Source organism: Thermobia domestica, chromosome 3 (genome assembly GCF_964235325.1).
Source record: "Thermobia domestica chromosome 3, izTheDome1.hap1.1, whole genome shotgun sequence".
Taxonomy (NCBI): Eukaryota; Metazoa; Arthropoda; class Insecta; order Zygentoma; family Lepismatidae; genus Thermobia; species Thermobia domestica.
Genome location: NC_137456.1, coordinates 95274755 through 95291209, shown reverse-complemented (window position 1 = coordinate 95291209; position 16455 = coordinate 95274755). Strand labels below are relative to the sequence as shown.

Below are 16455 nucleotides of genomic sequence, written 5' to 3'. Positions count from 1 at the left end.
AAGAGAAATTCATCTCTGTTAAATACACCGTATTTCATATTCTCAGAACCTTCTCAAAAGATGCGTTAAAAACCACTTAACTGGCTAGTTTTCTGTTTACCGAAAAAGGCGTGATTTTTCTTCTACAAGGGTATTTAAAAAAAAAAAAACTCATTAGCAAGTGTCCTGAGAATCACACTCGGTACGGTTGCGGAAGAAACATACATATTTTATATATATATATATATATATATATATATATATATATATATATATATCTTCCGCAACCGTACCGAGTGTGATTCTCAGGACACTTGCTAATGAGTTTTTTTTTAAATATATATATATATATATATAGTGTGTGTGTGTGTGTATACTGGCGCGGTATCTTCGTTGGCGGAATGGATGAAAAAACAAATTATTGGGAGTGCATATATTTATTGAACTAATCCAATCACAAAGAATATCCTCTTAGAGAAAATGAAAAAGGAAGTCGGGAAAACTCAAACCCAGACTTGTTCCAGTATCATAAGTAAAAGAAAAATGTTACTTTTCAAAAATAAATAAATAAATAAATAAATAAATAAAAATTAATTAAATAAATAAATAAATAAATAAAAATTTAAAAAAAATAAATACATAAATAAGACAGGAAACATGCTCGTTGAAAATGTTATTGTAAAACAATGTTTATTTTGTTATCTATGAAATTGTCGGGAAAGATGCAAGGCTCAGGAAGGAAGAACTAAATTTATTAGGGAAGGAACGACCTTTACCATAGAATTCTTGGCCGTACGACTGACTCTGCACGAGTGCTATTGCTTTATTGAAGGTTTTCTGGGATTTCCACCAGAGAGCAGTTCATTGCGGGGGACAAAAAAAGAATTAAGTTCAGCTTGAAGCTGTTCTGTTTGATGGTTCACCAGGTCTAGAATCGTGATAGATAAACTTGTGAGGAAAAGACTTTTCTGTCTATTGTAATATATAGCAGAACCGAGAATAATCCCTGTCCGTTATGAAGAGGTTATTGAAACGTTTGGGAAGGGGGAGGACTGTCCGTGTCTGAGAGTGTCCGTAAGAGGGAAGGTTTTATTCTGTAACAGAACATATATTTTTGCCGGGACAAAAGAAAATCTGTCCGTATTATAGAGGTGTCCGTTAAGGGAAGTTTCACCGTATTTATTTTATCTCACTTTGGAAAGGATCACAGTTCAACCTGAAATATACGGTTAATTTGGTTTGACCGTATATGAAGTACAGGTCAAGAGGGATAGTATGAGCTATAACCTTGAGATCCCCAGTCAACACGGTTAAAAGACACTGGTGTTACAAATAATGTTGCTAAGAGGCATAATCATAAAATAGATTCGGCAATTCTAAGCATTACTGGAGAGGAATGATAAACACGCTTTGAGTCCGTCCCCAGACTTTCTTTTCTCACCTTCATTTACAACGATCTGATCACTTATATTCATCTACTCTAGTATTTAACATTCATTTAACTAAACAAAATGTTCAAATCACTTGGGGGGGGGGGTATCGAATTTATTTTTTTACTTTTTAATGCATGGTGAGCCTACATTAAATTAAGTAAAACTTCAATCAAATGAGACTATTTAGATTTTGAGCTGTGGTAGCTCAATGGTAGAGCGCTCACGGCTGGTGTATGAGATCTGTGGTTCAACCCCGGGTCGCGCCAAATGGTAGTGGACAAATCTCGTGTTCAAGGGTTTTCCTAAGATTCTTCAGTTTCCTCTCATTTTCTTCATTCAATCATCATTTCGTCTTTCCTAGCGTCCGTGCATAACTGGGGGACATTCAACAACAAAAAACACTATATTTTTAGTCCATGGATTCTGCGGACCTGTCAACTTCTTTCTCCTCAAACAGTAAAGTTTGTCATTTTCGCTGGTAAAACAGAATAGTCCTTTGGTATCCTCCCCAAAGGAAAGCTTATTTATGGGACACATATGGGGGCGTCTTGAGAAATACAAAAGTAGCCGAACTAAACAGCATTTGTTCCGTGAAAAAAGTAGCGTCTGTGTATAGTTCTATGCTGACTTAATTTGTGCTGTGTGCCGATTTGCTTCCTTTCCACCACATTGAGGGTACGAATAATCACAGTCAAAGCAGAGACTGTGTTTATGTTTTTATGTAGAAAGAAGCTCATTGTTAAAAACCAATCAATGTAAAACAGGCACATAAGTGGGTTTTCTGAAGTTATTGGTGTTTCAGTAAGTACATTAAAACGTGTTTTGAGTGAGCTGGAAATATAAATTAATAAGGATGAAAATAAGAAGTGAGCACAGAGGAAAACAAAAATCGCACTGAACGATTTTGAGTGTGTTGTTCATCGAACCACCAACGAATTTCATATTGATCACGGTCAACGACCTTTCGTGAAATCATTGTTTCAAATGCTTCGAGAGAAGTTTAATTTTATTGGAAGCACTAGATATTTACAGAAAGCAATCCGGTCCTTAGCATTTCGATGGATGAAAGCTAAAACGATGACTACTCTCTGAAAAGGATGAATTTTAGTCAATGAGATTAGCTGACTTCTTGATGAACTGTAGATCAGTACAGCAGAGAGAACTGCCCTATAATTTACATGGGTGAGACATAATTGCATGCATAGCACAAAAAAGTGGAGTGATAAGAGTAACAAACATTTGCTTACATCAAGATCCAGAGGACAACGCGTAATAATCATGCATACTGAAGGAGAAACTGGTTTTATTCTAGTCAAGTTAGTAGTGTTCAAATCGGAAAGAAACCTGGCGATTATCAAAGACATGAATTACGAAAACTATGAAAAGTGGTTTAAATCGCGGCTAATTTCCAATTTGACATATACTTCAGTTCTTGTGATAGATAATGCACCATGGCACAATGACCAGTTATTTCCTCCTCGATATCATTTTGTAAATAGGTAATGATCGATTGGCTTGTGAGAGATAATATTTCTTTTAGAAAAGATATGTACAAAGCAAAGCTTTATAATTTGGTCAAAGCCAATACACCTTACTTCCGGTCATTTAAAAGAGATTCGCTACTCGCTGAATATGGCTATTCTGTTCTTCGCTTGACGCCGTATTATTCATATCTAAACCCGACAGAGTTCATTTGGGTTGCAGTGGAAGAATGCGTAGTAGCAAGACATAAAACTTTTTCCTCAGATAATACAATTAAGTTAAGTTCGCAATGATATTAGCGGTAGCGTAGAAGGCAAGGTGTGATAAAGTTCGAAATACATTTGCAAATGGAACTTACATGAGACGTTATTACGGACGATATAACAATAAACTTGGCTGAGGATGGTGACATTGGTTTGTCACAAGAAAGTGGATGAAATAGATGATATGGACGGCACTGGGCCTTTACAAATATTTCAAGCTACACATATTAATTACGTAAAGTATTTATTATTCATTGTTAAAATATATCTTCGAGGTTAGGATCTGTGGGTTAGAAACACTACCAAAAAGTCTCCCCTCTCTCTCCGCTGTCGCCTTCTCAACCACTAACGTTGTTCCTACCCCTCCGCTCTCATAACTCATATCTCGCGCCCATTGTATTTATGTTAGTTACAAATGTGGTTCAAGTTTTACGTTGGCATTTATAATTTTTAGATAAAAAAAAATAAAATAATAATATGCTATGTATATACTATTTCGATACTTTTTAAAACGATGTTTCAAATCCGAGTCAACAGGATATCATTCACTAAAATTATAAACTCTCAATAATCCACTAAGTTGACTTAAAAAAAAAAAAAGTTACCAAACACCATAAAACGTGCAGCAAGTCAAGGTATTATTTAAAACAGCTGCTGTTCAAGATCCAGAGCCCTGATATTACGTTTATAAACTCAACTTTAAACTAACTTTATATTATTTATCAGAACGTAAGTGTGTCCAATTTTTATACATACACCCTCAGAAAAAAACTAATTTCAGAACCTAACAGACTATCTACAATGAATTTGTATGTTCAGACACTAAAAAGCCAAAGCTAAAAAATAACTAATCTAAGTTACGTACTAAGCAAATTTGTACCCAGTGACGAAAATGTTAGTCTTTTCGTTCTTCTCAGAGCTCATTGTTTATTAGCAGCACACTACACAAAATTCTTCGAATTAGGTAAAGTAAAACGGCCGTCTTTCCTATCTTTTCTTCTCTTTTTAGGCATTGCCACTGGATTATTTGCCACAAGTTACTTTACATAAATAAATAATTTCTATGGAGAATTTCTATCTGAAAATTTTAATTCGAAAGAGAATCTACATCCCCGCCAAAATCATATATAGTTATTAAAGAAAAAATAATACTCGTATCCCACATATTTATACATGTAGCACAATAAGTCTGTTCTCTCACAAGATTTGATACTGAATATACTAATTTACGTTACTTTTGGGAAAATGGTCCCCGCTCTTTACGGTAAATTCTCAGCAAATTTTTACAAGATACAAAATTATGTATTTTATTTTTGTTTAACTTTACATGTGCATTTACACCATATATTTATTATACGCAATTACTTAAAAATCGACTATTTAGAGTTGAATATGTTTAACAGAACTAGGATTTCAGATGCATAGAGGTTTTAAGCAAGCACCTTTCAAGAATGGAAAAAGAATTTCCCAGGAATATTCTGATTATATTAGTTTTTATATAGACTTCGGTTAATAATAAACAAACGTATAAACGTATCATAATATAGAATTGAAAATTTAAGATACTACACCTACTCGGTTTAAAGTATAACAATAATTGGCCTTCGATGGCTAATGAATTAACTTCACCAAATTGCTTTTTCGCTGTTATCTATCGTATATTACCTACGACATTTAAAAAGACATCTTACCTATTATGACCGATAATGTAAGGCCTCTGACCATCAAATTCTTGATCTTCCATTTCTAGGAATTCCGACAGGCTTGGCTTTGGACGTTTCGGTCTACAAACCAAGATGTTCGTTACAGATGTTCTCCTTACTGGACCATTGCGGGAAAAGGCATAGCCCGGGGGCTGAGAAATTAGGTCATGAGGGTTTCCTGTATAGGATCCATCATAGCATTCATTTATTGATACGTCAATACGAGCTCCCTGAGGTATGGGCTGAAATAAATTTAAAAAAAAAAAAAAAAAAAAAAAAAATGGGGACAATATGAAAGATACACATACTTTCGAGTACCATATCACAGTGTCTACCAGAATACAGAAATGAATTTTGACCTTTTCATGCTTTCTTAAAATAAAATAAAATAAAATAAAAAAAAAAAAAAAAAAAAAAAACTGAATTACACATCGGCCGTTAGGAACCAATTTTTTGTTCTCTATTTAATTACAGATCTGTAGGAGACAAAAATTCAATAACACTAAACTGCAAAGCAAGTTATCATCACCTATTTGGATTAATCCATTTAGAAAATACTGACGTCTGCAACTTATTTATATTACAATCCTTACTAAAGTAACCGATCTTCGTTTGGTTACCACATAATTGACAAATTACTCAACATTAAATAATTACTCAACGACTATCAAAAGTACATTTCTAAGTTTATATTCTCAAAAGCTACTACATACAGTAAATACACAATACTTCAAAAGTTTCCTGTGGAAAATACAAAAAGGTTCCGTGTGATTCTTACCACGTAAGTGAAAACAAATCTGGAGTGACACAATTTCAAGTGTTTTAGAAGGGCATACAATGATACACAGTCAAGTGAACACCACGGACAATGGAGATCCTCACTAGCTTCAGTCTGCTGCCTGCTATTGTTGTTATACAGAAACTGGTATACCACTTGAAGCTTTTCTCCTTTCTGTTTGTTTTTATATGTATCTGCAATAAAAATAACCTACAATTAAAACATAAATTATATCCAAATCAGAATAACAAAACTCTCTGTTGAGTGTGTGGTGTGTGTGTGTGTATGAGAATTTCACGTTTTGTTGAAAAACACGACCTAGAGGGGGAAGCAAGATTGTGGTTTTCATTTTACTAACCTCTTGACACTGATTCGAGTTACACAGCAAAATGAAGTATCATGACTATCTTGGATCCTGATGCACTCGGGAGTGAAATCTGTGTCATATGATAAAACCCTTCTTGTAAGGCAAGCGTACCAATTACGTCAAAATCCTAACATTAGTGACAGTGACAAGCAAAGGTTTAAGCCACATTTTTTTACAAAACCACCAAAACTTTCCTACTGCAATTCACTTCTGTAGCTAGCAACAGGCAAGGTATGTATATGCTATTAGCATTGCAGTCAATTCACCTCTTACTTGAAACAAAAGGAAGATCTATGAAAAATCAACAGTAAATCCATTCAGACCTACTTCATATAAAGGTGGGGTGATTTAAAGTTATGAGTCTAAGAAAGAAGAAAATTGTAGGTACACTCTTCATATATGACGAAGTAATTCTTGTGAAATATTTTTTTTTTTTCCAAATTTGGAGTATTGTAAACAGCAGAGTAACCTCTGTTCTTTATCTCCATATCAATATGTAGTACGCGCACAGCTGCATATTAAAATATAAATTTTCTTCTTTACTCATGATAATAAATATACAGGGTGATTCAATAAGAACGTACCAGGCCTATATCGCAAGCTAATACTGTACGTAGAGCCTTCAAACAAAATATTGCATTACCAAATCGTATATGCAGAATGCAATAAACATAGTAGCGAGACTAGTGGCGTCTCGTGAATACCACCAACGGGGGGCAACTTCAAAATTTGAAATGGAAAGTGGTATAACTGTTGGAATCGTTCGAAAGGACATTAAATGTCATGCAACTTTTAAAGGACAAACTTTGTCATGTCCTTTCCCATTTAGCCGCTAGAGGCGTTGTTGCAGACTTGTATCTGACTACCCGCAGCAGGCCTTTATCTCAGCTAATAATGCACATAGAGAAATCAAACAAACAACTGAACTACCAAATCGTATGTGTAGAATGCAATAAAAATAATAGTGACACCAGTGGCATATCGTGAATATCTTAAACAGGGGTCATCTGCAAAATTTGACATGGAACAGGGGTTGGTTGTGCCTCCATTGAAACAAGCGCACAATGGGAGAAACGTCGAGAGGAAACACGTTGTCATATTTCTTCCTCGTTGGCAGCAACACGGTCGCATTACTAGGTGAAAGTCGGATGGTGCGAGGGTGTCCGCAGTCACAGCAGGCGAATGCCGGGAGGGTACGTGCAAACCATGCCCTGGCAAACAACCGCCGACGCCTTTGGAGGATTAACTCGGGGCCTAAGCCAAGGGTAGTCCAGACCTACAATGACGTGGACGCGCGATGTATCTTTGTGTGCGTACGTACAATATGAAATATCTTCCAAATCCGGGAGCATGTATTGTGGGCTTGTTTGTCGTTGTTTCGAACAGCACACTTATTTATCGTTGCCGGTGATTGTGTGGTAGTACTCTTGTAGATCCAGTAGCTAACACGTACATGACCTTGCTCAAGACAGTCTATGTGGCCTCGAACAGGAGATTGCTGCTATGTCAGACAGAGGGCAGAAGGATATGTAGCCAAAACAGGTAACACAAGCGTGTAGAGTCCGAGAGTGATTAACCTTTGCAGTGAGTTAAAGTGGCCCGTGTACTAGACAAGGTGTCGTGCATTGAGTTCTACTACCCCTGTGCATTACAAGCTCGTGACGGGACGAATACGCAACTTCCACAAGCAGTGAAACCTCTTTGATTGTGTTGATGTTTTGTTTACTACCGACACTTCCTACTACAATTACTCACATTCACGCGGTATACGAATTTGGAGGCATTCCAAATGCTCATGATTTTAGGGGAATGTCGGGAAAATTATAGGGCTGTAGCTATGCGCTGAACGCTATCCACAGTGACAAGCTATTTTCCACTATCTGCTGCGGAGATTAGCAGCACGATTGCGGCCGACAGGCAACATGCGTGGACGCTATGGTGTCCGGAGAAGAGTCGTACAAAATAAAGACGTTGCCAGTGATGTACTTGCTGCTATTGCAGTAAATCCTCATGTATCTTCGCGGCAGATCGCACGAGATCGTGGTATCAGTCAAGGTAGTGTCCTGCATATTCTATGGAAATCACATTTTCACCCGTACCACCTCTCTCTGCATCAAGAACTAAGTGATGCGGACTGTAATTTACGGCTTCTGTTCTGCAACTGGGTGGTCAATCGCGTGAGAGAACATCCGAATTTCATTCACTTCATTTTATGGACTGATGAAGCGACATTCTGCAGTGATGGCAACGTGAATCTCCACAATGCACATTACTGGGCAGCAGAGAACCCTCACTGAATGAGAGAAGTCAATCGGAAACACCGATGGCACATTAATGTGTGGGGTGGCATTGTAGGGACTCATGTCATTGGGCCATGGTTCTTTGCTGGTCATTTAACAGGTGTAATGTTTCGTGATTTCTTGCGACACCATCTACAGCCGCTATTGGAAAACGTACTGCTCCATATACGTCAGACGCTGTGGTTTCAATTAGATGGCTGTCAAGCCCATAATGCTGCCATGTGTAGGGAAGAGCTAAATGTTCTATTTCCGCAACGCTGGATCGGAAGTGGTTCCAATCCACAGTCTCCTCCGCGGTCGCCCGACCTTACTCATATGGACTATTTTGTCTGGGGTCGAATTAAGGATCTTGTGTTGTCAACCGACCAACTACAATTCCCAAAATACCAGGCCGCATTACAACTGCATTCCGGAATATCAACGTGGCCGAGTTGGAAGCTATTGCTCACACTTACGTACAGCGAGTAAATCGCTGTATTGCTGTTCGGGAACTTCACTTTGGACATTTGTGAAAGCCAGGGGGCGTCGACTACACTCCGCAGAAGGTAAGCTGATTCTTTAGCTCTTTACTCATCTTTCTCCAATTGCAACGCCTCAGCTTTCTGTACCCATGTTTTGTTCCATGCTTTAGCAACAACACATTCGGTTCGTCTTTCTTCGTTGCAACCAATAATTTCTTTTTCCGTTTTGTCATAGCATCGTACATTGTCCCTCATCATAGTTCTCCCCATCCACTACGTTTCTGTCGCAGCCATACGGAAACCACTCTCTTCAAATATTGCGTATGTCATTGGTTCCCTATTTAGAGCTTCATTCAACAGCAACAAATGTACCTCTGCTTACTGTTACAGTATGTACCCTCCCCCCGTCGTGGTCTCTTGCTGACGCCATTGTTGTCGCCATTTGCACGGTGTGATTCCACGTATGTACAATTGTACGTCCCGTTTGTTTCAGACCAGTATTTACTTTTCCTTTTGTTTCTGCATGCAGAAACCCTCGCATCATTTGACTTTCACCTCGTATTGCGACCGTGTTGCTGCCACAGAGGAAGAAATATAACAACGTGTTTCCTCTCGACTTTCTCCCATTGTGCGCTTGTTTCAATGGAGGCACAACCAACCCCTGTTTCCATGTCAAATTTTGCAGATGACCCCCGTTGGAGATATTCACGATACGTCACTGGTGCCGCTACTATTTTTATTGCATTCTACACATACGATTTGGTAGTTCAATTGTTTGTTTGATTTCTCTATGTGCATTATTAGCTGAGATAAAGGCCTGCTACGGGTAGTCAGATAAAAGTCTGCAACAACGCCTCTAGCGGCTAAATGGGAAAGGACATGACAAAGTTTGTCCTTTAAAAGTTGCATGACATTTAATGTCCTTTCGAACGATTCCAACAGTTATACCACTTTCCATTTCAAATTTTGAAGTTGCCCCCGTTGGTGGTATTCACGAGATGCCACTGGTCTCGCTACTATGTTTATTGCATTCTGCATATACGATTTGGTAATGCAATTTTTTGTTTGAAGGCTCTACGTGAAATATTAGCTGCGATATAGGTCTGGTACTTTCTTATTGAATCACCCTGTACATATATATATTTTATTATATAAAGTATAGGATTAAGTTTGTATACCACGCAGTGACATACAATAGTATTAGTATGGTAATGTGTAGATGTAATGAATATAATTTTATGTACACTCATGTCCAAAATTATTGTCGCATGTCTATAAACATGTTGTTATAGGAATATAATTTGATAACGAATTCGCCTGTTATTTCTTATAATGTTAGTATGTGTATAATCGGCAAAGACATGCATGTAGCAAATTTCATGTCAAAAGAGCAGTAAATAAGAACAATAAAACGAAAATAAATTTTTTTGTCCGTTTAGCAACATTTTATTTTACTCATTATAATTTTCGTATTTATAATTCTTTTCCTATGAAATTTACCACAAATATACATTTCCCAATTATACACATAGTATCAGTATTAAAATTACCCTGCAAAATCATTGTCAAATTATATTCTTATAAGAAGACAGTTATAGATATGCGACAATAATTTTGGACATGTGTGTACCATGTATACATAAATCAGTGCATCATCGACTTATTGAGAGAAGAAGATCCAATGAAGTTAAATACTGATAGTGTGATATGGAGAATATCTCTATTTGGTTAAAAATAATAATAATATATTGACACTGAATTTATGCTGGAACTTGGAAGCTTCAGAGAGCTAGAACTTCCTCTTTTTTTTTTGGGGGGGGGGGGGACACTTGAGTCTGAACTGATCAGCTGCATTCCAATATTTCTAACTATGATAGCTAATCTGTATATGTATTACGAGAAGAGTTACTTATGCTTGAGATGCACACTACTAGGGTTTATGTCCTTTGCAAGCATCTCCATCAGGCATCAAACCCGAATCACGCACGTAGCCAAGACGCGCTTTAGCTACATACCCATGCACTTCTACAACTTTACCTGGTCTGTTTTCTTTGTTATTTGAATCCTGGATGAACTCGTGCGAGTATAGCGGTTTTGGCCTATCCACCATTCCATTGCTTGGTTCTGTCGTCCAATTCAAACGAAACTTCAGGATTGGTCCCTTACTAAATATTTCAAACTGTCCACTCTCCTGAAAAATAATGCATCCGTATTACAGTCAAGTACATCAGCAGTCTTACGATCTTGAATGAGTTCGAAAAGCGCACAATAAGAATATTAGAAGAATAGTACAATTAATGCAACAAGGGATCTTCTAAAGTAATTCTCATTAAATAAACTGGATCAGTTTCTAGTTAAAATGGTACGAATACAGTTTATTTAAAACATTTAAACACGAAAAACAATAATTTAATCTGTATTTAACAGGAGTATTCAAAAGTCCTGTTTTTTGTTAATTTCGTGTCTAAACTACATACACTTCCATTCTCGTAAGACTCATTCCCCGCTGATAATTATGAGGCCTTCGGCGGATATCAGTCATTCAAGGTCTAGACTGTACAAGGAAAGAAAACACGACATAGAATTCAGATTCACTTCTCAGAATATGAAATTCCGTATACATTACAAGATGGCTTTGAATCTTGTCAGACGGGCGAGGGACCAGGCTTGATCTTGCTTCACTACAATGACAGAAACATTCTAAAAAGAAAGAAAATTTAAGACAAATATTCACATACATTTAAACCTTGCAAAACACTTCGACTCACTTCAGATATTCACGTAGGAGAAAAGTACATACATACATATAACAACTGGGACAGAATTCATCACATTAAATGCGGAAGTTCCATGAGTAAATCGGCTGATTTAGTTAAATTACTGTAGCCCAACACTTTCTGATCTAGTCAAGAAAGAAGAAAAAAGAATTTCTACCTTTGTGGAGCAAATCAACAAATATATTTTGTATATACATCAACAAACATTTTGTATATACATCTGGAAAGAGATCTAGTGTACTGTTTCACTTACATGTACGAAATAAAGGAATGAAACTAGTAAGAAATATTTCTATTATGGACTGTTTAAATGTGCATATTTGACAAGTACATCAAAGATAGAACAAACATACATGCAAAGTCACTGCACTAAACATTATACATCTCAATCTTTCCAGTCATAAGGAAAAACTCATGTATAGTCAATCATTTATTATTACTATTATTATTTTATTATTACTCATTAATTTATCACATAGCCTATGCACTGTAAGTTAATGAAATGAAATGATACACAGTTACGCTCTTTAGATTAAGGATGGATGACAACACAGAATGCTTACGAAATAATAGTGAAATGGGAAAGAAGATATTTAAAAAATAGTAATACGAATAGCTTGCTTGTTGCGTATTTAAAGAGCTTTCCCGAACGGTTTAAAATACTCATATTGTACCTTAAAAAAGTGAACCCACTTATACGAAGATCGAATCACTTTATGACTAAATTGTCGGAAGACTGTGGAAACTTTAAGGTACAATCTACGAGTCCTACTCTTTGTATCTGCCTTAAGCCTTTCCATGTTCCATTTTATCTCTATTTATTTTTATTCTAAATGATAAAAAATAGATAGTCTTATTTATTTTTATTCTAAATGACAAAAAAAAAAAAAAAAAGTCTTACCTCTTAAGGCCACGTTTAACGTTCAGAGTATGAAAACTAGTACAAAAAAATAAGACTATTGAAAACAACATTACCAGGACCAAGGAAAACATCCGAGATGCCCATATTTGGTAATTTCCTGGTTTATCTTCAATTTCAGTTCGTCTGACAATAAAACAGTAGAATGACTATTACATCAGATATCTTTACTTTCTCAAAATAGTCTCTCTCTCTCTCTCTCTCTCTCTCTCTCTCTATATATATATATATATATATATATATATATATGTGTGTGTGTGTGTGTGTGTGTGTGAATGTAAACCTTAAATAGTATTGATTTTTAGTGTACGTATAAGCAATTTGCAGTAATGTCAATTACACGGAATTATTATTTTCTCCCGTAATTAAGTTTCTATGAAAATGTTATGCATAAAATTGTCTTCAAGAAATGAAGTAGGTTCAAGGGACTCACACACAGTTGCGTTTACAGCAGGTTAGTAAAAATCTTCGATACTTACATCAAGGAAACTTTGCAAGAATTTTTTCTACAAAAGCAAATTTATCAAGAGGTCACTTTTCAATTTTTACATTTTAGAAGAAGTTATTTTCAAAAAGTGATTCGGTTTTCACGTGAGTGTCTTCCCTTGTTGAGAAAGGTCACCAACATCGCTCGGGAAAACTCTAAAAGATGCAATAAACTTATTTTCTCTAATCGAACACTATGGATACTATGTTAATTAACACCAATTCACATACTCAACTTTCGCATCAGAAACAGGCAAATTGCCTGTTCAGATTTAACATTTTACCGTATTACAAAACAAATACATTGAACAACAATACGAAATTTTTAAATATACACAAATTCAAATGGGTGAACACTTTTTTTTTTTTTTTTTTAATGATCACATGTCACTTTGCTGCTAAGCCTTTTAGGTTACGAACTTTCGATGCTAACTTAATATATATCCATTATTTGAAAATAAATTAATGGTTTTATATAATACTGTTTGTGCCATATTTAATATGGTTTCTAAGCTTGGACACTACATACGAAATGAAACTCGTACCTTAAGCAGGAACATAAACCCAACATCCATCCTGCAAGTAACCCCATCTGATATCAAATCCAGTTTGCTATGCTATTCACTCAACCTTCTACAGGACATTGTAAGTTGTTGGTTTTCGTAAAATGAAGTACTTCCTTGGCAGTTTTTAGGTATCTCGACTCATTTCCTCATCATCAGAGTTACACGGGGTACAACCACTTAATATTTCATTAAAATCTCTATGTAAACATAAATCTGATAGGCGCAACTTTTTGTTGACGACCACATCATATTGTTTAAAATAATGAGTGTAGACTAACAGTTAGTGTTCTTTCTTAGCAATTCGGAAATTACGGGTTCAAGTCCCATGGCCGCATCCTGACTGAGTTTGAGTTTTCGTATCTTTCAATTCTGGGATGATACCTTTATAAATAAGCCCTGACCGATTATCTTCCACCTTATCCATTGCTGCTTATTAATGAATCTATCGTAAATTGGCCTATTAGTTGTACGTAGAACTACATTAAATAAATGAATGAAAAAAAAAATTGTAACTGACACCTATAAAATCCTTCGAATAAAATTAAGCAGTCAAAATCTACGTCTTTTTCTCTTTCTTTGTTTTGTTTTAAAGCAACGATATATAGGTTGGAACCCTGTTTGTCCTTGATTATCAGTGACAATTTTTACTAAATACTTCTCCACTAATGAGAAAATAACGGAAGAAGATTGATCATGAACTTATTCAAAGTACCACCACGATATGTGCCTAAGATTAGGAACAGTTTGTACGGTGAAATAGTTTGAACCGACCTCGACAGTATCTATATTTTGATAATCAAATTTGAAAGTAACAAAAGTAACCATTAGACAACAGATCGTATAGAATACTAAGATTTCTACAGAACTGTTTATTAAGAAAGAAAAATGTCCTCTGCATGGGAAAAGTTATAAATTTACATTTTAATTTAATTCAATATGCTCTGAAAAGCAAGAACATAAAAATGGTTTAAAATTTACTACCGCATACGATAGTACCACGTCCATTTAACGAAAATATGAAATTAAAAACATAATAATTTTGTAGAATTGAAAGATCGGAAATATTCCAATATTCTTCAAAATGTATTTTTATTCGTTCAACTTTCGCTTTCTGTTCAAGTAAACGGCTACCACATGAAAATAAGAGTACTCTTTTATTACTACCTGATTTAATAAGACGCACAGTCAATATTCATAACATATTATTTATCCCCCCCCCCCAAAAAAAAAAAAAATACTTAAGACAAAGCAAACAATTTGTATAGCAAATATTATGTGTATCTAATTCACGAAATAAAATTCAAGCAATCTTTTCAAGGACTTAAGATATTAGTAAAAAGTTAGCAATTACACACACACAGAATAAATAAGACAATAATAAGCAGAAAAACAAAACCTGGTAACTACGTTAGGCTTTTTAAAGTACAATTATAAGTTCTCTAAAGCTAGATGGTGACCACTGGAGTAAAGCCATACTCTTCGAGTATGCAATTCAGGAAATAACAAGATTCTGAACGTACAGTACAGTTTTGCCACTTTTCTTCGAACAATTATATTCATTAATACGTAGTGATATAAAATCATAAATGCAACTAGTGAGACTAAGAAGCATAGTATCTTAATTATTATTCAACTACATAGAATATCAATTAGTACTCATGAAGAGGAGTATATAGGAACAAGGGTTATTTTATGAAAGACTATTGGGATTAAGAAAAGTAATCATACTCGGAAGATCAGTTCCACAGGCAATGTTAGTTTTCTAAGAAGATCTGCAATGAGGAAGGCATTCTTTCCTCCGAAACTACACAACAGGATAATTCTCGATGCTTTTTGTTTTTTTAATGAAAATTTTTTATTACCGTAAAATAGAGCTGCTGCAGAGATTGTAAGCTATTGTCTACGTGAATAAAAGGGAAAACAAAAATAGCGACACCTAATCAACAATGTAAGAAATTATCAAAACCATTTGTTCAGTTTGTTTCCACATTTCTTGTGTTAGGTTGAAATTTACGTTCATATCATACGAGGGAGCATTCTCTTCATCAGTATTAAGAAAAGGAAAAATCTCTTTTACCTCCTTTACATCATTAATCGTTTCCCACGAAGAATGTTTCTTGGGAGATCCCTTAACATTAGTTTGTACTTCTTGCAGAACGAGTTCATAATCACCATCAGTTAGCAAGCAGCGATTATGTTTGTCGTACACAACCAACTCTGCTCCAAACAGTTTCACTTCTTCCACGGTTCCCTTCACTGTCTTCCGTCTTTTGTTTGGGGGTTCTACAAATATAATTTTTCTATCAGCAACGGAGAAGATTTTATATAACACAGATAGAGCTTACAACATTTTGTTAAGAGAACTAACACTCACTCATTATACCTAGTTATATCATAAATACTGTCAAAGTTCGGAGTGGCGCTGTAGGCATCCTGAGTGGCACCGTGCTGCCATCTGTGTATAAAGCGTAAGACGCATGTAATGTGTGTTTGACTGTTCCTGACATACGTTGATATTGTACTGAGTTCTGATGGAGTGGGGCGATTACGAATATCGTGTCGCAGTAATTGCACTACACAAGGTCGGAAAGACAGCAGGTGAGATTTTCAACCTCCTGAAACCCCTACAAATCAGCAAGAGATTCGTGTATCGCTCCATACAGCGATACACCGAGACTGAAACGGCAGCTGCCCGCACAAGGAATGGGAGACCACGAACGATACGAACCCCGCAGGTCTAGAAAGCAGTCGCAGCAAGAATTCGAAGAAATCCTGTTCGAACACAAAGTGTGATGGCTGCTGAGATGAACATCAGAGAAATTCCATGTCTCGTGTGCTCAGGAGTGACCTACATCTACGGGCGTATAAGAGGCGGACTGGTCACTTTCTGACCCAAATATTAATGTCGCAGAGGGTCCTTAAATCAAAGATACTGTTGCGG

General features: G+C 36.0%; 1 protein-coding gene across 1 annotated transcript in view; it reads right to left on the bottom strand.

The window, feature by feature from the left end:
• Su(z)12 (Polycomb protein Su(z)12) overlaps nucleotides 1–16455 on the bottom strand; it is a 92344-nt gene that overhangs the window by 17162 nt on the left and 58727 nt on the right. Inside the window, exons 6-9 of the mRNA XM_081751309.1 lie at nucleotides 15592–15797; nucleotides 10804–10957; nucleotides 5639–5832; nucleotides 4849–5102 (exon numbers count right to left, since the gene is read on the bottom strand). Coding sequence (XP_081607435.1) covers nucleotides 4849–5102; nucleotides 5639–5832; nucleotides 10804–10957; nucleotides 15592–15797 — 808 coding nt within the window. The remainder of the gene's footprint in view (nucleotides 1–4848; nucleotides 5103–5638; nucleotides 5833–10803; nucleotides 10958–15591; nucleotides 15798–16455) is intronic.